The sequence below is a fragment of the Chrysochloris asiatica genome, unplaced genomic scaffold (genome assembly GCF_000296735.1).
Source record: "Chrysochloris asiatica unplaced genomic scaffold, ChrAsi1.0 scaffold00007, whole genome shotgun sequence".
Lineage (NCBI taxonomy): Eukaryota > Metazoa > Chordata > Mammalia > Afrosoricida > Chrysochloridae > Chrysochloris > Chrysochloris asiatica.
In genome coordinates this window covers 763,689-785,613 of record NW_006408525.1, presented here as the reverse complement: position 1 = coordinate 785,613, position 21,925 = coordinate 763,689, and the positions used below count along the sequence as shown (strand labels likewise).

Genomic DNA, 21,925 nt, shown 5'->3' with positions numbered 1-21,925 from the left:
GTATTTCATAAGAGTTAAAATATTTAAGAAATGTTGCACTTGAAAATTTCAAACCTGAAGAGAACCTTGTAATTAATTACTTGTAGTTTATTATACTAATCTAGGTAAACCTTCCCTCAACCAGCTTAACTGCTTGTAAGTCACTGTAACAGCTTCAACAAGAATGGATTCTGCTATTTTTATTAATATCAGTGCAATATGGAAAGCAAAAGCACTGGAAAAACTGTTGATGAAATAAAATTTGAAAACCTTAAATGCTAGGCAGTTATGTTCTAAGTATATGCAAGTAAGGTGATCCCTTTAAACAATTAGCTATATATGGGACCAAAAAAACAATAAATATTTACCCAAAAGCAAAGATGAGCAAGCAAGGAAGGAAAGGGAGGCTAGATCAAAGGAAGGAAACAGAACAGAATGGAAATGAGGATGTAAAAATTGCCACTAAAAACATGGGACAATTTATATAAAAATTGTTAAAGGTGAACCTAATTGTACACTTTTACCTAACACTATAAAGTATTAAGACTCCTGGTGTGGCACTGTGGGTTAATGCGCCAGACTGCAAAGCCATTTGAACTGCAAGGGCGGTGGTTCAAGCTTTACAGCTGCTCCTCGGAAACCCTATACAGGGTCACTATGGGTCGGAATCGACTCGATTGTACTTAATAACAACAATGAAGTATTAATACATATATAAAACATTGGACATTTCAATGTTTTACATGTGTATGTAATTCAATGACACCAATTACAAGTAGACTGTATAACAAACGTTTATATAATTCCTTATAGTCTCTTAAGTAGATCAGAAAAGTGAACCAGGGATTAACATGTAGGTATTCAGACTGTTGTTCACTTTGATCAAAATGACCCATATTTCCATTAATTTATAGAAAAAGTAAAAATGTGATATATAAAAGACAGTACTCACCAGAAACACCTTTACTGAGATGGTTTTAAGGAAAACCATTTTGACTGATTCTACACCATTTCTTATACAGATTTAACTGTGAAAGACAATTTATGTATGTTTTCAAAAGTGAGTATTTTATGAAATATATTTTTTATTATCAGTTGATAAATCTGTTTGCTAAGTTAACTGAATAACTAACAAGTAACATTAAGGTAGTCTCTTTTCAGAGGCTAATAATCCCTGTCTATTTAAAAGGTATAAAAGATCAATTAGTTTTAGGGCTAGCTTGTCTCAAATTAAACATCAATGCACATAAGGAGACCTGGGGTGGCAATGTAGTATAAGCACTGGACTGCTAACCACAAAATCATCTATCTGTTCAGACCCACAGGCTGGAATTGACTCAAAGGCACTTAACAAATATTGTGGAAAGGAGGAAAAATCCATTCATCAATAACTTAATGCAATGAGATCGACTGACATTGTAGCTCCAACATGGGCTCAAACGTTCATCAGTTGTGAGTAAAGTGCCGGACTGGACAGTGTTCTGTACTGCTGCACAGAGTTGCTATGAGTTGAAATCAACTTCAACAGATTGGAAGAGATGGTTCACATTTGTAGAAACTAAGTTATATGCTTTATTCCTCATTCCTTGGTGTTTTAAATTTACAACAACAAACATAATAAACACAAATCTCTCAGGATAATTAAAAACACTGAACTTTGCTAGAATGAAAAATAAAAAATTTAATACATTAAGTCTCTATTTCCCATCAAACGATTACATGATGAATTGGTTTAGATTTCTTGGTTCATAATCTGTTTTCATTTGAATATAAAAATAAGGTTACTTTTAGTCCAAAGTAATATGAATCCATTGTGGTACACTAACAGAATAGGTTACAGTTCACAAAAAAAGAATGAACAAAAATAAATTAGTACTCATTACAGCAAGCTACTAAAAACAGAAAAGCAGTATTATAACATTTTGTAGATTATGACTGTATACCCATTTATCATTGCTAGAGGTGAGGAAATTTGTCTTTTTTCTGAGCTTGGATCATACTGTAAAAAGTTAAAGAGTGAATAAGAACGATTATTGAGTGGTTTAACTAAATTATGTCCGTGTTAAATACCAACATGGACGCAACCCATTGAGAAACTTTTTCTTTTCCTTGTATGTACAATATTGCTATTATGCGTCAACCACAACCAGATAATAAAGCAGCAGTATTATACCTTTGAAGAAGCCCTGGTGGCACAGCAGGTTAAGCACTGGGCTGGTAACTGCAATGGTGGTGGTTCAAACTCATCAATCGCTCTGCAGAAGAAAGCCGAGGCTTTCTGCTCCCTTACAGACTTACAGCCTCGGAAACCCTATGGAGCAGTTCTACTCTATCCTACAGGGTTCACTGCAAGTCAGATTTGACTTGGTGGCAGCAAGCTTGGTTTGGTTGGGTTTCTATTACCCCTTTAGTATAGGAAGATCAGCAAACCTAGTGATGATTTGGCCCAAATGCTGAGTGTTTGGAAGTGCCCAATGGGTCTATTATTAGCTATACTCACATTTAAGTTAAACTGCCCAGCTTTCTTCCTCGTGTGGGTTATATGGATACGTTTGAAAAAAATAGGAACATCAGGTACTTACAGATTAAACTAACCTGTACTGGCAGGACTGTGGGATTTTTCTTCTCTACCAGTAAGTAGCAAATGCTGAAATTCTGCTGCTAGTTAACAAAAACACAAATTGTATTAAACTGAGGAGTTCAACCCATAGTTTAAATAGTCAATGTGCATTAAATTTCCTCAGAGCCTGATATTAACACATTTTTTCCCTAAGTCTTAAAAGGTTACTTTACATTAGCTAATAAATTTAGAGTGACATTATGAGAAGGTGCCAATACCAAAACATAGTGCTCAGACGTCTCAATTTTAATTAACTACATATTCCATTATGTGAGTGGTGATGTACATTTTGGTTTGCTCTTAAAAAATGGGGTAAGGACTAAGAGGAAGCAAGAAAAAACAAGCTTGTAAATAAGTGATCATCACTCAATTCAAGTATATGTAGATATACTTTGCAGACTCCTGGTGTGTGGCACTGTAGGATCAGCACTGGACTGCAAACCACAAGTTCAGCAGTTCAAACCCACCAGCTGCTCCTTGAAACCCCTATATAAGGTCACTAAGAGTCAGAACTGATTTGACAGCACTTAAGATATACTTCATAAAGCATTTATATTAGCATAAAGTTGAATTAAATTATAAAAAACATTTTTCTTAAAGATTTTCTATTTTAAAAACATGGGTTGAAAACCAAATTCTTTTGTTACCAGCTAAAAGTTCAAAAGAGAGCTTATGCTCAATGACTAGGTACCATTTTTTAAACTCAGAATCATAGGAAATTACTTTCCCCAGCCCCCTAAAGTAGTTTCAGAGCCTCGTTCTATTATTTTGTTCTCTGAATAATAAATTGCTCAACTATTAATAAAATATTTAGAAACAGCTGCAGGAAATTAGTGAAACTTCAGTAATGTGCAAATCAAGAGTAAGAATGCTATTGTTTTCATTCTAGCTTAGGTTCTCAAGTCTAACATCACTATACAATGATCTTGTCTCAAAAACTTAAGCTCTGTGTGTCAAACTCAGGGAAACAATATTCTTCATTTTTATCCAACTTGGGCATCAATGAACTTCGTTGTCAGTTAATCAATTTCCATTGCTGAAGCTACACCATATAATAACTTTACACACCATTGCACTTTTTAGGATTGTGGGATGGGTCCAAGTAATCAATCAACTGTTAAAATAATTTACTTACATGAATCTTATGTAGTTAAATTTGATTAAAACATTAAAAACCATAGTTTCATAATATAGCTGGTGATTATGCCTCCATGAAAGTTTTCATTTAGTGATTTAATACTGGGTTCAATTTGCTTCAAGTAGAAACGAGTTTAAACTTTAGTAAAGGCCTTCCTCTTTTCGGTCCCCAGTTTCTGCCTAAGACTGACTTTCTACATTCTGTTTAGTAAAAACTATTTTCTCAATACAATACCAGACAAATTGAAGGTAAGTATTATGGAGCTCAAATTGAAGTCCTGTGCTCTCCATTTTGTTCAATTTGAATTAGATCCATAGTAAGAGATGCTTAAGGGATTTCATGTAAGTTTTCTGAATTCCACATTAATTTACAAAATTGTGATTATCCACTATAGATAGGCCTGACAACCATCATTAAAATGAGGGCTTCTTATTTTGCCAATAAGTATCACAAAGTCAGATGATTTCTATGTTTCAAAATACAAAAGGCTCTATTAAAATGATTAAAATAAGGGAAAACAGAATACTGAGAAATAAGCACACAAAAAGGAATAACCTGCCCTAATAGTTGCTGGTAGCAGAATTGCAATTGTAAACCCTGTCCTCAATGGTCAATAGACTTATGTAACAAAATCCTCATTTTTAAATGCAATTGTTAAGTTATAGGAAAAAGTTTCATTTTATAAAAAATTGCAAAGGTTATTAAATACTGTTTTTAAAGATCATCATCCCATTAGTAGGAAATTTTAGGATATTTGTTATTTTTATTTCTCTATGATCTACCCAATACAAATATTTAGGTCTAAATGAAATGTATCTCAGTAAAGAAGGGACAGTGACTCCAACATATTCTTTCATTTGCCCAATTTTACCAGTTGACTTCATGAACACTTGAAAAGTTATACAACTCAAAGTTATTATCTGAGTCACAAAACTATAAAGATAGCCAAACAACTGCATCTTAGTTAGCTGCATTACTTCCAACAAATGACACCCTTAGAATCCCACTTCCACTCCTGCACTGAATTTAATAGAACATATTCCAATTATAATGTTTCAATTATCATTATTAGTATTAGGACAAGCAGCTTCAAGGAATTTCCATGTACTGGGGGTAGGGGTGGGATGAGGGAGGGTGTGTGTGTGTGTTGTTGAGTGTGAAGAAAATAGGCCTAACAAACAAGTATAATTTCTGAGGTGGTTATATTCCAATGGAGTATTTTGTGGTAGAAGCAATAAAATTTCTTTTCTTTAAACATTTTAAAGGCCAGCCTATTAACTCAATTACAATCAAAAGCAAATGTTTTAAACTGGTCAAAAATTGAAATTCACACCTATTTTTTATGTTCCCATGAATTAAAACCATGAACAACAAAAAAAACCCACAATTCCAGGTTTGCCAGTCACTGTAACATCTGCTGTTACTCTTCAGAGAAAAATGCTATCTGGATGGAACTATCAAGAGGAACAAAAGCAATCCAGATTTATGTTTGGTCTTCCACTTCCGTCTTTACTTTCTCCAACCCACACACATACATACAACTTTTCTCACCAAATGAAAGCAAATTTTAGTTGAGAACAAATGTGGACACTTTCCACATATGCATACTGCATGATAAAATATTGTTCGGTAAGGCCAAAAATGAACCTCCAAAAACTGTTCTAAAACCAAATTTATCACACTAGAAAAATTTGATGCAATTTGCTTGGTGGACTAGTTATCTAAGCTATACTGACAGATGTGTAGTATTCACACGCTTTCGTTGACCTTTCATTCGTCTCCATGTGTATCCTACACCCATGCAAACACATCACATACACACAAACAAACCCACCCCCACCTTCCCACTCTTTATAGGGCTCTACATTAACATTTGCTCTAATGTGGTGAGATCTGAAAATATTAAAAAATCACAAGCACTTCAAGATGGCCTTTCAACCTTAAATATCAATGCCTAAGTTTGGGATTCAGAATGTAGAAAATTCAGTATCCAGTGGTAATTACAATGACTCAACGTATCCTTGAGGTTAAATTTATTAGTCTAAGAAAATAACCAGGAATATTTTCCTAAAACGGAAACCAGAAAATTTAAGTAGTGTTTCAAATGCCTCCAAATCAAGAATGGCAAATTTTGTCAGTTTGCAAAAATTCAATCTAGCAATGCTAACTTTACTGAGGCTGATAAATAACATGTAATACAAAGTAAATTATGTAAAATTGCATATATCAAGTACTCATGTTTATTAACACCACAGTCAAACATGAATATTAATATAGAGCCATCTCTGCCAAAAAAATTATAAAAATCCTAAGTTTAACTAAACGTAGGGGCCTTCACCAAACTTGCTGCAAGTTTGGGGACATAAATATCCAACAGCCATAAAGCTGTGAAAGCCCCTATAAGGAATAAAATAAATCCCACTTGCCTCAGACTGAACAGGGCAACACTGAGAACTCAGCCTCAGCCTGTCCTATGGCAGGGCTATAGGAAGAAGAAAATTTTAATTTTAGAAAAACATTACCCAATTAATTTAAAAGACATGCATTAAAAAAAACCCCAAATGATCAAGCAATTAAGGAAAAAGATCAGCTTTTTATAAACTCTTCACTATCAATTCCATTCTGAGCCCATTATTTTTCATTGGAGATTTCACCCCAAGTAACTAAGTTTAATTAAGCGGAGTTTTAAGTTCAATTTGTAACTTGATCAGTGGAAAGAGTATACCTAAGAGTATTTTTTCCAAATCCTGAGACAAATATGTGAAAGATGACTTTGGTAGTTAAGTCAAACGGTAATACCAGCAACCACCCAAAAATTTATCCTCAACTGCTGGTCTAGGTACTGTTATGCAGCAGAGAAAATGATACAATAGAAGCTAGTGCCAGACAAAATGTTTAAGTTGCTTCTTGTTTATCTAAAATAGCAGGAGTGGATGGCAAGTAGAGCCAAAGCTGAAAGCCCAGTAAGTATTACATTGTCTTTACTAAGGCCATCACACTGCCTGCCTAAATAGAGCAAGTCCCAAAAGTACTCTTCTTCTGTGAGGACAGTGAAGTATACTTCAACAAATTTTTGTTTCTCTTAGGAGCATAACTCAAAAGGATGACTTGTTTCATTTTAATTTGTTTTAGTCGCAATTTAAACACTATGGACCCCAGAAGCATTTAGGTAAATGGTATTTTCTAGAAGCTTTAATTATGTTCTGATGCATACACAAATTACATTTCAAGATGTCAAATGGGTACCATCTCTGAGCAATATAACCAACAATTCACAGAAAATGGTGTAATTCAATTTTTACAGTGCCATGCATAACACTCTGAATAAAAAATTTAAAGCTAACTTTTAATTAGAGTTCGAACACATTTTTTAAGAGTAATAGCAATGAACTTTAAGAGAAAGCAATGAGCTTTGACATAAATCATCAGCCCTCTTTGCACAAGATGCCAATCTAGTTTTGCAAAAATTTTGAAACAAATCTACTAACCTTTTGCAAGTTTGCCAGCAAGTCTACACACGAAATGCTTGAGATATTTGGTTTGGGAAAGCATTTTTTAATCCTGCTAAATTTAATCATTCCATCTATGCATCTTTGAGACTTTCAACACAAGTTTTCCTTTAGCAACATAAATGTGCTGATAAATCTAAGTGCATGTATGTTCCAAAACTATTTAGGTAGACAGGCATTCAGTGTGGAAAAGGACATGGGGTGCTTGGCTGCTAGCGAAACAAATGCTGTCTTGATGATTATGGATGCTTCCTTTCCAAGCACCGGAATTATAAAGTCACCAGAGCACTGTATCAGATTTAAAACTGCATTTAACTCTGTAATATTCAAAATACGTTGTTTAAATTAATGAGTTTTACATGTCAATTAAAAGACTTTAGTGGTTGTTAAAAATATTTTAAAATATACTTTCTAATAAGTTTATAAGTTCAAAAATTTTTAAAGTAAACAAAATTTCTGGTTTCATGTTTTGTTATCTATATTATGTCAGAGAAATGTTATCATTTCTCCATTTCTTAGAAGTCAACTTTCTTCTAAAATATTAATAATCACATACTTTGTATAAGGTCATTTAATATTTCATAAAGCTACTTGTAAAACTGATGAGCAGAAAAAAAAAGCCAAAGATCAACAAGAGCCGTTATGAAGATGCAACACACACAAAGAAATATAGAAAAGCCATCATGACCACAGAAAAATTATATGTAACATAGTAGCATACAAATTTCCAGGGGGAAAAAGTAACAGTAAAGCAGTTGAGGCTCACTATCAGTAAGTATCCACTTTATCAAATAAATAAAATCTTCCATGAATTAAAAAAAAACACGAAACGTGTAAAAATGTGTTCATTCTTCTGTTAAACATTAACACAGGCACGTTTAAATTTTCCAGCATTACACTTATATTAAAAATTCATTAATAGCACAAGAAGCTATTACTGCATGCACCTAAGCTTCTAGAATTTTGCACCCAAAAAGCTTCTGAGGTCCACGCAGTACTGCATTCTCAAAAATCATCAGAAGGAAATGAATAGGTCTGGCACTAGACTCTAAACATCAGCAGCAGGAAGGAAAGAGTATTAAACTTTACATTTTAAATGATATTTGACATGTTTCAACATCACAAAGGGTGGAGAGGAAACACAATATAAAGATTTTTTTGTCTATAATGTAATGACTCATATGCATCTAATGGTTTTATATCAATTCAGCATTAATATACATATTTATGTGTGTTGTCCAGGTTACAACATGCAGCTAAGGAACAACTACAATTCAAAGACAAAATGCAAAAATATATCAAAACTGCATTGATAACTATGAATTTTATTATGTGGACATCTACTGTGGCATGCATCTGTACAAACCTTTCAGGCAGTGGTCCACAGCTGGGTTATGAATAAAAAGGCATAAATTTTTCTCTCATTTTATTACAATGAAGTTTAACAGTACAGAAAAGTCACATGACCTGGGTGGGTCAGATTTCTTAAACCCTGCAACATGAGGAACTCTAAATACATTAAATATTGTTACACATTCAGACTTCCAATGTACAGGTACTTGGAAACAGTTACAGCCCTCACCAAGCAAGGTTGGGGACATAAAGTCCAACAGCATCTGAAATGCTGTGAAGGCATAACTTTACAAATAGCAATGTAAGCTTACAGAACTTGCCTTTATTAAGGTGGGTATGTTCATGTAATTCCAGCGCCTTCACAATTTAACGAACCAAATTTACTATACTTCACTTCTAAAAACCTAGATGAAACATGAAAAAGAAGCCATACAGTATAAATTGCAACTTCAGGAAAAGTTCCTGCTTTATTATTCCAAATAATTTTTCCCATGTAAAATAAATGTCCAATAGTTCCTGGTATGTGGGAAGATAATGTTTGTTAAAGTCACAATGAAGCCTTAATTGATGGAAGCTTGGCTATATAAACAGCACAAGTTGAGAAAAGGTTTAATCTCCAAACCTATTAGACTGGATGAAGTAAGATCAGTAACGGCCACCTTGCGACATTACAGGAGGTCTCATTCCCATTGGAGGTCGAGGAGGCCCACCTTGGTAGGGGGGCACCATTGGCGGTCCCTGCCCATACGGCGGCATAGCTCCAGGAAGATAACCTGGCATGCCTTGATGATGACCACCATATTGACCTAAAAAACACATTAAAAAAAAAAAAAAAAAAACAGATTGAGTTGGTCCAAGCATTATATTTTTTAATACAATGTATTTTGCAGATAAATTTTAACATTTTATATGTATACTCAGAAAGTCCACTAAATTCAATAAACACTTAAAGAGGAATACCATGAGGCGGCATTGGGGGTCTCATTCCTTGTTGCTGTGGGATGCCTGGCTGTGGTGGCATCATACCTCCAATTGGTCCAACAGGTGGATTACCAATGGGAGCCTGTCCTGGTCGAGGAAGATTACGCTGATATTTAGGTAACTGTGCCCTTCTCTCTTCCTAGGAATAAAAATAAGCATAATGCTAAGCACCTGAATGCAAAGCTTCATTAGGCATAAAGGCAAGCATCTAAAATCTTATAGAACTAAGTTGCTTTTTGTTTTTTCTCCAACCAATTACTTTTACTCATAAAATCAAAATTAAAATCTTGGATGCCTTAGGAAAAGCTCATAGCTTACAGCTAAGACTAACAATGAACTCTTTAAAAACCAAACAAAAGACCCCAGTTACTACAGGGTGAACTCTAACTCATGGTGACCTCATGTGTTTGAGAGATCTTCTAACAGGGTTGACAATGGCTGTGTACATTCGGATGTTACCAGGTTTTCTCCTGCGGCACCTCTCTGGATTCAAATCATCCAGAGAATCCATTAAACTGTCTGCTTTATATTGTGTATCTGGTTCCAACTCAACTCAGAGACCCTGTATAGGGTATTCTGTAAATTTTGTATATGGTATGCTGTAAATTTTTTAGGAGCAAAAAGCCTCATCTTTCTTCCTCAGAGCAGCTGGTGAATTCCAACTGCTGACCTTGTTTATGGTTACCAGTCCAACACGTAACACACTACAATAATGATCTAGAAGTTATTAATTGCTCCAGCAAGAAACTATCCACTGAAAAAGATACTGTTACCAAAATCCTAAATATTAATTGTACTTTTTATATGAACTTCCAGTATTGTCCAGATCCTAACTCATATTAAGTTTTCTTCAATTTATAAATGCAAATTCCTATCTAACTATAAAGTGATCTGTACAAGGTTAAGAACCTAACTTATGATCTTTCTTTTACAGTTTGGAGGAAACATCTAAAATCAAAATATGTAAACCAACCAATCTGTGGTTTCTTAAAAATAAGAGTATTTAGAACTACTTAATTAGCACTTAATTAAGGAGCTCTGGTAGCATGGTGGTTATGAATCGGGATGCTAACTTCAAGTTCAGCAGTTCAAAACTACCAGCTGTTCTGTAGGAGAAAAGATGAGGCTTTCTGCTCCCGTAAAGATTCGCACGCAGCCTAGGAAACCCTGCGCAGGGTTGCTATGAATAAGAACCGACTCCACAGTACTAATTAGCATTAATTTGGATCATACATCAGATATCTGCTTACAAAACAATCACTTTTCCAAAAGGGACAAGTTGCTACATTTTCCAATCCAACTGCTGGTTAGCAACTGAAAACAACTTACCAGTGAAATATCCTCATCTGGATGGATCAACTTACTGGTTGCACTGGTTGTTGTAAGTGTAGCAGGCTTACTTGTTATTGAAGCCACTGGTTTAGCTGCAGTGCTATTTGTTGTACTAGTGGTTGAAGCTGTAGATTGAGTATAAGCAGGGAATGTAGGCTTTGGGGGTTCTGTAGTTGTTGCAGGAGTATTATTTAAGGGCTTGAAATCTGTACCAACTGGTCCTTGGACAGCTGCCTGAGCCTGTAAAACACAATCATTCATCAGCAAAGATTTAAACTTCAAAACTGCTGAATACATAGAATATTGATTTAACTTTTAAGGTAGACAACAAACACAAAATTCAACAGTTAAAATACAATAAATATTCCACAAAACTCAAGAAAACCCCAAAGAATGTAAAAATATGCTATGTTAAACGTAACATCCATAACATAGCAGTGGAAACAAGTACTTGTTAGATGTCTTCCACCTCACCAAATTTTAATTTACAAAGCTTTGTATTTATTTTAGACTGATAATATACCATGTAACAAAATGGCATATATTCAATTTTCATCATTCTAAATTAGTTGTTGCAAGTAACTAATCTACCAAGCAACTAAAAAAAAGTTAGAAACTACAGAGTATGTTTGGATAAACTCCAGTTACTAAGCATAACATGAACAATTAGTACCAATGATGATACATTAAAGATATATCCTTTAGAGGTATTCTTTACAAAGTATTGTAGTGCCCTCATATTAACAACGGCTACTACATGATTATCATGGACAAATGTTAATTTAGCAAGGTGTTTTAAGTAAAGTTAATAATAAATGCGCTAATTTTCAAATACAAAATATTTGAAACATGTAAACCAGGCCAACTTTAGAGCCAAATGCAAAATACTAAATTTTATTATATTAAATGTGATGCATTAGCTTAAACTGCATAAATCAAAATAGCTCAATCATGCATCAGGCTAAACATTGGCCACTAGTGCATTTACTGCTTACATGCTTTTTAACCCTTTAGAACCATAGGCATGAGTACTTTTTCTGGTCGTATAAATTCAAAATTTTAAATATTATTTGATTTATTCACCACTAATTTTACTTTAAAAAATTTAAATATTTTGGGGGAAAAGATTTAATTTTTTAAGTAGGGTCCAAAGGGTTAAGTAATAAAGCCATTTTAACAATTTTAAACTGCAACTTCCTGCGTACTTGTGCTGTGCTAGGAAACAGAGCTTTAGAAGATGCAGACAGACTTTCTGAATTGGATGAAGCTGTACTTGAGCTTGTTACAGGTGTCCCCATCTGTAGCATAAAAGAAAGGAAACAATGAAAAGTCTCCAAACAAATGGGTAAAAATAAGCCACGTGGTAGACTTTTTTCCCCCTAAAGATGGCATTTGTAAACTCAAAATTTTTAATGCAATCAAATTTCATCTATTTAAAAAGAAAAGCAGGAAGTTAGATGCATTTACAACATACAAAGAGATGGTCAGGAATGTGAAATTGGTTTAATAAATCTAGTTATAACCAAATAAGTTTTTTTCTAAAACTAAAACTTCCTTATCAAAATGACTGTTTTGTATTGTGATATTTCAGGAACTTTATCTTAAACCAATAAGGATACATTATGACATTCTAATCCAACTCTTTTACTAATGACTTCAAGAAAAGATCTGTTAAAAAAAAAACCAACACCCACCCGAAAACAGTGTACTTAGATGGCACCTTTCAAACAGTATATGCATACTACCTGTGACAGGAGCACCCACAACATCCCAAAACAAACAAACAAACAAAAAACACCCAGTAGGAAATTAAACATTAGGTCAAAAAGTCATTAAATAATGTCCTTTCAGCTAGAACACAGCATTGTAGTTTGTCCAGCAAATGATGTGCTGTATCATAAGGATTTTCACTTATGGCTTTGGTATCATTCCACTTTAGCAGGATCTCTAAACATAATTTACGTAAGTTCTAACAAAGTTGTAAGTTGACCAGACTTCACTGCAATGCAGAAGTAACCAAAATAACATGTAGCCGCTTAGAATAGAAAACGCAGTTTGTGTGTTTGAATTCCAAAGATTTCTGCAAGCAATTTACCTTCAGATAAAAGTACTTTTTATTTTTAAAGAAAAAAAGACTTTCCATCTTACCTGCCCAGCACTGGGGAAAAGAGGCTTAGTAACTGGAGGCTGTGGAGCAGGAACTGTTGCTGTGGGCGCAGGTGGTCTATTAAGAATACCTGGTGCTGAAACAGCCTGTGCTTGAGTCATTGGAGGAATTCCAGGACGTGGAACAGGTGGGGGCATACCTGTAAAAAAAGAAATGTTGGGAGCAGGGAAGGGGAGAATCAGCAGTTGAAACATTTCGTTGAGAAAAATATTTCCCAAAACTTTGCTGTTATAAAATTCTGTATCAAAATAGTTGCTATACTATAAAGTCACTAATGACTGGCTACTAAATAACTCACTGTAGCCTGAGAAATTTAGGCATTTGAACCCTGCAATAATCTTGCCTTTGCTCCTCTTCAGAATTTGACAGAACAAAAGATACCACTTGAGACCCTATATATGGTCAAAGCAGCAATTAAACTTACTGTTTTAGAAAACTTTTTGAAACAGAACTATTTCAATCATCTCCAGATGTTTTAAGTTTTCCCTGAAATATAATGTAAATCATTGTAAAACCATTGAAACCATAAAATTTCACAGTTCAGAAAGAATAATTCTGTCAAACACTATGAACATAATTTCCTAAAAAAGCATCAATAATGTATTCTTCAAACTCTTTCATCATAAAACTTCTACTGACTTTAGACCATCAAATACTAATTATTCTTCTATACTCCTTTAGGCATCCACAACTATCTCAGAGTGTGATAGTATAGAGCAGTTGTCTATACGTTAAGGCTACACTGGCAATGATTTGAATCTTGCTGCTGCTTTATTATTCTTGTGTCCTAGTACATCAACTATAACTTCAGTGCATATGAAACTATTAATTGCGTATCAGATTAAGCATAAAAAGCAAGGCAATAGATTAAGACAGACTCGTGAAAACTTCGGTGATACACTTATGTGGATCAAAATACTTCATTTCCAGGTTTCCCTTGAAGTTAGGGGAATTCATTAGATCTGTTTTTGGACAATTTTTTCTAAGAAACTAAAGAGCTACTAAGAAAGCTATTTTGCGCCCTAATAGAGAAGTAAGAGTGTACTTCTCCCCACTTTTACCTGTGCTACCTTGTCACTATAGACACATTCTGGAGGGAGAAAATCAAGGACCTCCAAGTGTAAGCTAAAGAACATGAGTCCTTGATATCAAGGAATCACTAAACATGCCTGTTGTCAGTTCCTACGCAGTCACCCTATATAGGGTTTCGAAGGAGTGGATGGTGGGTTTGAACCACTAACTTTGCAGCAGTTAGCAATTCAGCAGTGCTTAATCTACAGTGTCACATCAGGACACCTAAACCTACCTAACCTTTTAAATTTTTATTGATAAAATACATGGCCTGCCTTGTTTAATTTATTCGATTTCTCTTATTACTTGAAGTCTAAAATACAACTACTCGTAAGTACACAGGAGCTTCAGTATTTAAACTCTTGTGAATCATTGTAATCTATTAACCTATTAATTTTACAGTTTTAAAATAAAGAGGATTACTTAGACTACACTAAAGAAATCACTAGCCTATTAAAAAAACTGAATTACGTTGTACCAATACCCATAAACTCACTATCGAAAAGGGTGAAGAACAAATCACGAGTCACAGAATATGTCAACTGTCTAGCATTTCCTACCTGGGGGCATACCAGGCATCAGAGGTGGTATTCCAGGTCCAGGTGGCATCATTCCACCCATTGGCATCATTCTATTAGGAAGCAAATTTCAAGAAACTGATGTTTAACTAACAGTATATACCACTAAAAATATTTTTGCTAAAGCCTGAAATAATGGATATAAAACTTAAACATGACCTCTAATATTGGAGTCATTAAAGCTGAAAGAACTCACAACATACAACAATCCTAATCAAAACAAATCCTTTTAAAACCAGTCAAGTCTTGAGTTTACTAATAAAAGCATACAGACACAAAGACTTTGTTAAAAACCATTAAAAATATATATATTTAGTCAATGGAATATTAAATTCTCCTAAAGGAGTCTAAGAGATGTCATTTAAAACATGTAATTTGAAAAGCAGCTAATCAAAGACAAGTCATCTTTAAGTCCCACTAGAAAATTACCTACAGAGTACATTATTTAAGAAGTTTGAGTTGTCAGACTTTTCAAAAGAAAAACAACAAATGTACACTGTGGATTAAGTTTTTCTTTACTTTCCATTTAAAAAACAATCTATCACCAAAATTAATGCTATTCAAATGGTAACTCAAAAAAAAAATTTTTTTTTAAAAATGTACAATAGTCATACTGCACTAATAAAGTAACCAAACACTGCCACTGAGTCAATCCTGACTCCCAGTAACCCTAAAGGACACAGGAAAACTGACCAGGTTCAAAGCTATACATTTTTAAGGAAGCAGACTGCCACATCTTTCTCTCAAGGAGTGACTTGGTGAGTTCAAAGTGCAGTCTAGCACTTTTACTAATGTGCCACTAGGGCTCCAATACTAAAAACCCATATTTATTTCCCTTCTTCTAAAAGAACTTATCTTCAAATATCAGTGCCTAAAACAAATAAAAAATTACAGCTCTGTGAATTCTTAAGATTTTTATCCAAAGATAATCTTTTTTTAAAAGATTAGTGCCTATATAAAGTCCAATTACAGTCTATAATAAAACATTTAATTTGGCCCAAAAAAATAAAATAAATTCTTTTTTAAATGCTAATCCTTATTACTTCCATTTTTAGGACTCTGGGAGAACTAAATATTTAGAAAATACTTTATTTATATGCCCTATTACTATTTCCTCACAAAAACTGTATTTATATCCTTTAGGAGACCTATGGCAATGAACTTAAGTTTTAGCAAAGAAGGTTTGAAAATTTCTGAAGTCACTGACTACATATCATTCAACACACACATGACATTATGATTATAGCTCCTGGATTACATTATGAATGAGATGCTTACATGTTTTCACCGCAAAATGACTGGGTGTATTTTCTCTGATGATGCAATCTGTGAAAATGTATGACAAAATCAAAATCTAACTGTGATTTTCAAAATACAGTGGGAAAGTGTACTGTATACCTCTCATATCCAACAACATTTAAGTAAAAGCAAGGGGCACAGGTACCTCATTTTCATTTTAATTCTTGATGTGTTGACAAATAAAACCTTTACCCAATTTGCTTCTTGTCACACTGCAAAGTGTCATGGGCAATTCTGAATCATAGAAACTTATAGTTACAACCATTTACTTTAATTGCATGAAATGCAATTGAAGTAGGTGGCTGCCTACATGTATCTTAATCCAAAATAAATACATAAATCTCTTCAAGGTTATCTACATTGCTTAAATTTATCAATAGGCCCCTTTTATTAAGGAAATTTACAATGTATAGTGCCCCACACCTTTCAGAAGCAAAAACGCAAGATAATAATTCATGTAACACCCAGGTTGAAAAATATCATTACTAGGCAGAAGCTCACAAATCAATGAAGTTTTCTTACCCAGGTGGCATGCCTGGCATAACTGGTGGCATTCCTGGCATCAGAGGAGGAACACCTGGCATTAATGGAGGTATGCCTAATTTGAAAAAAGAAAAGTATTAGAAGGAAGAAAGTAATACTCTCAACATCTTATTAATAAGATCCTAAAACTTAATGGAAACAGGGAACCCAAGGAAGAAGCAGAAAGAATACGGCTATGTTGAGGTCATTACAACTAATGTTATGAAACAAACTGTATTAATTGTTGAAAGAAAGCTAATTTTCTCTGTAAACTTTCAGACAAACCAGTTTCAAAAAATAAAATCTGAATGCTTTGTGTTACCTACCTGGTGGCATTCCTGGTGCTCCTGGAACTGGCGGCAGACCTGGCTGTGCCATTGGAGGGATATAACCTTGTTGAGGTTGAACAGGCTGGGGTTGAAATGAAGTCGAAGCTGCAGAGTCATCATCATCATATTCATCAGAATCATCTTGTTGCTTCTTTTTTTGACTCTCTGCTAAAAAAGATTCCATTAATTTTGAATGTAAAAACAAAATACAACTAAACAATTTGACACTCAACATTTTAAAAGCTATTTCAGTACAATTAACTCAAGATTTTTCTTTCTCAAAATCCAGTTAACACCATTCTCTTTAAATGTGTTCTCAATCTATACTAAGTAAATCTAATCTTTTCTGTGTCCCATAAAGATAATATTCTAAGTCAGTTTTATAGGTTAACATAGAGGCTTGACCTCCTTTCAAAGTTTTCCAAGATAAAAAAAAAAAATCACAGGTGAGTAATAGCAGCTCTTATAATCTCAATAGTATAGTATTCAATTCCAGGTCAAACACCAGCATTTAGAGAGAAAATTAACTAATGGCTACTTAAAATGTAAGAAAATGCTTGGAATGATCAAAATGATAATCCATAAACAGAAATCAAACATATTAACTTTAAACAAAGAACATAAAGGAAAAACCAGAATTGAGTAGCTGGTGGGTTTAAAGTGCTGACCATGAGGTTTGCAGTCCAGTGCTTATCAAATAGCGCCATACCAGAAAATGATTGGATATTTTACAGTCCTAATATGTCTCCTTCTAACTTTTCCCCCCTCTAATCTTCCCAAAATCTTTAAAGGGCACTCTTTTTTTTTTTTTTTTAGCTAATATAAAAGGGACTGCCGTGATATAGTTAAATCCCCAGGGCCCTCAGTTCTTAAGGAATAAACTCAGTAACTGGCATCACCATTTACGAAAGTGTCTTTAACTTGATAGCGATTACATTTAGAAATGAAGTTTACAGTTTTTATTACTATCTTTTAATTCCATTTTTCCATGAACTTTTTGAAGTCCCCTAGTACTTACCTTGCGTTTTTTGTTCAAGAAGTCGTCGTCTTTCATCCATATCTTTTTCTGGAATACCTTCCATACCATATATTTCCAACTCTATGTCTGTTCTCCCAGGTATTGCATTAGGTACAGCATCAATTGTCTCTTTATGTACCTAACACATCAAAGTAACACTTCCATTAGGAAAGTACTTCATAAGTCCCTTAAAAACATTTTCAATTTTTTAAAGAGGACACTCAGTATGATTAAGAATGACTGGTACTAGTATGAAACAAAATTTACATTCCAGTTTTGACTTATTTGCTACGTGACATTAGGTAAGTAGCTGCAATACCTCAGTGTACACCACCTATGTAATACCCAACTTCAAGGGTTGTTCTCAGAATTAAATATGAGAGGTTTCAAAGAAGTAGCATAGATAGTGGCATTTGTTTGATAACCACAAGATCAGAGGGGTTCAAACCTCCGTGGGAGAGATGAATTTGAGGCAAGCCTATAGTACCACTTGAAAAATTGCCATTATAATTAGCATCATCCATTAACCAATGAGTTGCTCACTGCTGTAATACAGTAAGAGCCTGTCACTGTCTCTCTGAATTTACTTCATAGGCCACAAAGAGGTTAAGATGTTTATTATTGTAAGACACTGGAATGTATTTTCACTGTATGGCACAAATGGTTGGTGGTCTAAACCCAAAAAGTGGTACCATGGCCTGGTGATCTGCTACCATTATAACCCTATGGAGCAGTTCTACTCATGAAATAGTTGGAGTTGCCATGAGTCCAAATTCACACCAACTGACAATTAACAATTGGTAACACTATGTCAACATAACTATGCACTTAATGTTGTTGTCATTAACTGCCCTTGAGTCAATTCCTGCAGTTTCCAAGGAGCGGCTGGTGGATATGAACTACCAACCTATAGTTCTCAGCTGTGTATCCTATGATGCCACAGTAGGTCTCTTCAGCAAAAGCCATTTATAGGTAGGCAAGTTAGGATGTATCATGTCCAGACCATCACCATCATCTGGAAAATTATTAGAAATTCAGAAACTCCAAGGTGAGGCCAGCAGTCTGTGGATAAAGTGCTTGGCTGCTAAAGGAAGGCTGGTGGTGTGAAGCCACCAGTGGCAGTAAAAAGATGTAGCAGTATGCTTCCTGCAAGATTTACAGCCTTAGAAACCCTATGGGGCAGTTCCATGCTGTCCTTTAGGGTAATTATGAGTCAGAATCAACTTGAAAACAATGGGTTTGATTGTCTTGGATTCTTGGGGGAGGTGCAGGTAGAGGTGAGAGGGGGTGTTTACAGAGGATTCTGATGCATGTTCATGTTTGAGAAACAGTGGCTTAGACTAATGAGCTAGGCAAACAAGACAAAAATACTACTCATTCCCACTGAATAGTTTTCAACTTGTCTAGACGGGTCTGGTGAAAAGAGATGAGATAAGATTCTTATTCAATAGTAAGAAATTGTTACCTTAACTAACTGCTGCTGTCACAACTGTAAAGGTAGACATTTTGTAAACGAGGGAGCAATAGAAACAGAGGATCCTAGGATAACCAAAAGAGAAGAGCACAGAGTGCAGTATCCTATCCAGAGACAGGGCAACACCAGAGATGAGGACATGGAGAGAATGGGAGAAGCTGAGGACTCTGGACTCATGGAAAGAGGGGGACTGGGTGCTGGTGGCCAGGAGGCAGGCTTGCAGAATCTGCCCTTTGGTTGTTTAAATTATTATATATTATTTCTGAGTGTTTCTGTGTACATCCCCCACCAAATGGGGGGGGACAAGGAATGAAAGCAAATACTGTTGAGTGATGATGCACAGAGCAGACTGTAATCATTGCAATGAAACGATGGTGTAAAGCCGATGTTCTCCCATGTAAACTATTACTCAGTTCACAATAAAAACATAAAAAAGAACAACAAAAAAACTACTCAATTGTACTTTCCTCCCAGGAAGTCACTTTCATGTAAGAACAGAAAAATTTCTTAGTGACACATCTCAATCAGATATTTTTACACAACCTGCAAATAAAATTCAGGAATTATCTTAGTTTCTGCTTAATCTTGAATTACTCTTTTCATAGTGATTAAAAACTCCATGGAGAAAGTTTCTCATCAAGTGACTTAAATCTTACCCTGCCTGCTTCTTTTTGTAATATATTGCTATTCTTGATAAATTCAGAAGAAATGGTAACATCTTGTATATTCTTTAAAAGAAACAGTTAACATTCATATATACACTAATCTTCACCACCTACATTTCTCTAAGATCAGGGGTATGTATTAAAGGTTTTGGGAAAATAAGTGATTTACTAACACCCCACACTCCCAAATGTGGAACTGCCAGAACTTGAAAGCCTTATTAAATTTTTGCTTTAAAAAGATACAAGAAATCTGAATGTAATAAGTGTCACTAAATTTTCCATGTAGAAAATTGTTGAACTGGTTAATGTTTTGTTATGTATATTTTCACCATAAAAGAGAAGAGTAGATGAAAACCTACCAACTTTCTAATGTCCAAGGTTACCCATCAACAAAACTGGAGAGTATGCTTGATTTAACTATACTTATCTCACAAGAAAAGATTGAAGTTGTCAAGGACTTCACTCTTCTTGGATCAACTATCAACACTCACGGATGCAGCAGTCAAGAGATCAGACGACTTATTGCATTAGGCAAATCTGCTGCACAGGAACTTTTTAAAGTGTTGAAGAGCAAAGATGTCAGCTTGAGGACTAAGATGCGCTTGACCCAAGTCATGGTATCTTCAATAACCTTATATGGATGTGAAAGCTGGACAGTGAATAAGGAAGATCGTAGAAAAATTGATGCCTCTGAATTATGGTGTTGGAGAATACTAAAAGTGCCCTGGGCTGCCAAAAGAACCAACAGATCTGTTTTGGAAGAAGTGCAGCCAGAGTGCTCCTTAGAGTCCAAGATGGCCAAACTTTGTCTCTCATACTTTGGACATACTGTCAGGAGGGGACAGACAGAAGGATATCATGCTTGATAAAATGGAGGGTCCGAGAAAAAGAGGAAGACCCCCAACGAGATGGATTGGCCAGATGGCTGCATTGATGGACTCAAGTATAGCAGCAGTAGTGAGGTTGGCCCAGGATCGGACATTGTTTCGTTCTGCTGTGCATGGGGTCGCTATGAGTCGGTTCCGACTCAATGGCACCTAACAACAACTCACAAGATGCTGTGAAAATACGACTACAAAAAAAAACACCCAACAAACCACTGCTCTCAAATAGATTCAGACTCATAAAGACCTTAAAAGACAAAACAGAACTGACCCATGAGGTTTCAAAAGCTTTCTCCAATGGAGCAGCTGTAAGTTAGGTTTGAACCACCAATCTCCTGGTCAGCAGTTGTGCAGTTTAACTATGAAGTCACCTGAGCTCCTTTAGTCAATTATAAATGTTTCCAATGGTCTCCCAACTCATCTCCTTCCTACATCTATTCCATTCCTCCACTCTTCTCTATAGCACAACACCTGGAAAAAATCATCTCTACTTCCGCTTCCATTTTCTCTTTAAGGAGTCCTGGTGTGGTGCTGTGGGTTAATGTGCTGGACTGCAAAGTCAGCAGTTCAAACTCACCAGTTGCTCCTCAGAAACCCTATACAGGGTTACTATGCATCAGAACCAACCTGACAGCACTTAACAACAAAATAAGACTTTCACCCTCTTCACTCTAGGAAATCACTCTTGGTAAGTGATCAATTACCTTTACTTTGATGAATCCAATTTTAAGTTTTAGTTGACCTACCACCAGCACTAAATTCAATAAACATTCTTGAAATCATCTGGCTCAAGGGCACTACTCTTTGTTTTCCTACCTTTTAGTTTCCCTTCAATATTCTAACCTCTAAAGGTTGTGGACCAAAATCCTAACACTGTTTTTCCATACTTTATTCTCTGGGCTCCTTTAGGTATGTTGTTGTTGTTAAGTGCCATCGAGTCGGGTCCGACCCATAGCGACCCTGTACAGGGTTTCCGAGGGTGTAAATCTTTACGGGAGTAGAAAGC

General features: G+C 35.1%; 1 protein-coding gene across 4 annotated transcripts in view; it reads right to left on the bottom strand.

Annotated features, from left to right (window-relative positions):
• Nucleotides 1–8,551: 8,551 nt before the first annotated feature.
• Nucleotides 8,552–21,925, bottom strand: part of ZNF207 (zinc finger protein 207) — a 17,911-nt gene continuing 4,537 nt past the window's right edge. The window contains exons 3-12 of one of the 4 annotated variants that reach the window (XM_006832306.1): nt 17,897–18,035; nt 16,876–17,043; nt 16,550–16,625; nt 16,007–16,054; nt 14,711–14,781; nt 13,061–13,218; nt 12,118–12,210; nt 10,910–11,152; nt 9,560–9,719; nt 8,552–9,405 (exon numbers count right to left, since the gene is read on the bottom strand). In XM_006832306.1, the coding sequence (XP_006832369.1) occupies nt 9,245–9,405; nt 9,560–9,719; nt 10,910–11,152; nt 12,118–12,210; nt 13,061–13,218; nt 14,711–14,781; nt 16,007–16,054; nt 16,550–16,625; nt 16,876–17,043; nt 17,897–18,035 (1,317 nt within the window). In that variant the 3' untranslated portion in view covers nt 8,552–9,244. The remainder of the gene's footprint in view (nt 9,406–9,559; nt 9,720–10,909; nt 11,153–12,117; nt 12,211–13,060; nt 13,219–14,710; nt 14,782–16,006; nt 16,055–16,549; nt 16,626–16,875; nt 17,044–17,896; nt 18,036–21,925) is intronic. The other 3 variants (XM_006832308.1, XM_006832307.1, XM_006832309.1) reach the window with 3 other exon arrangements.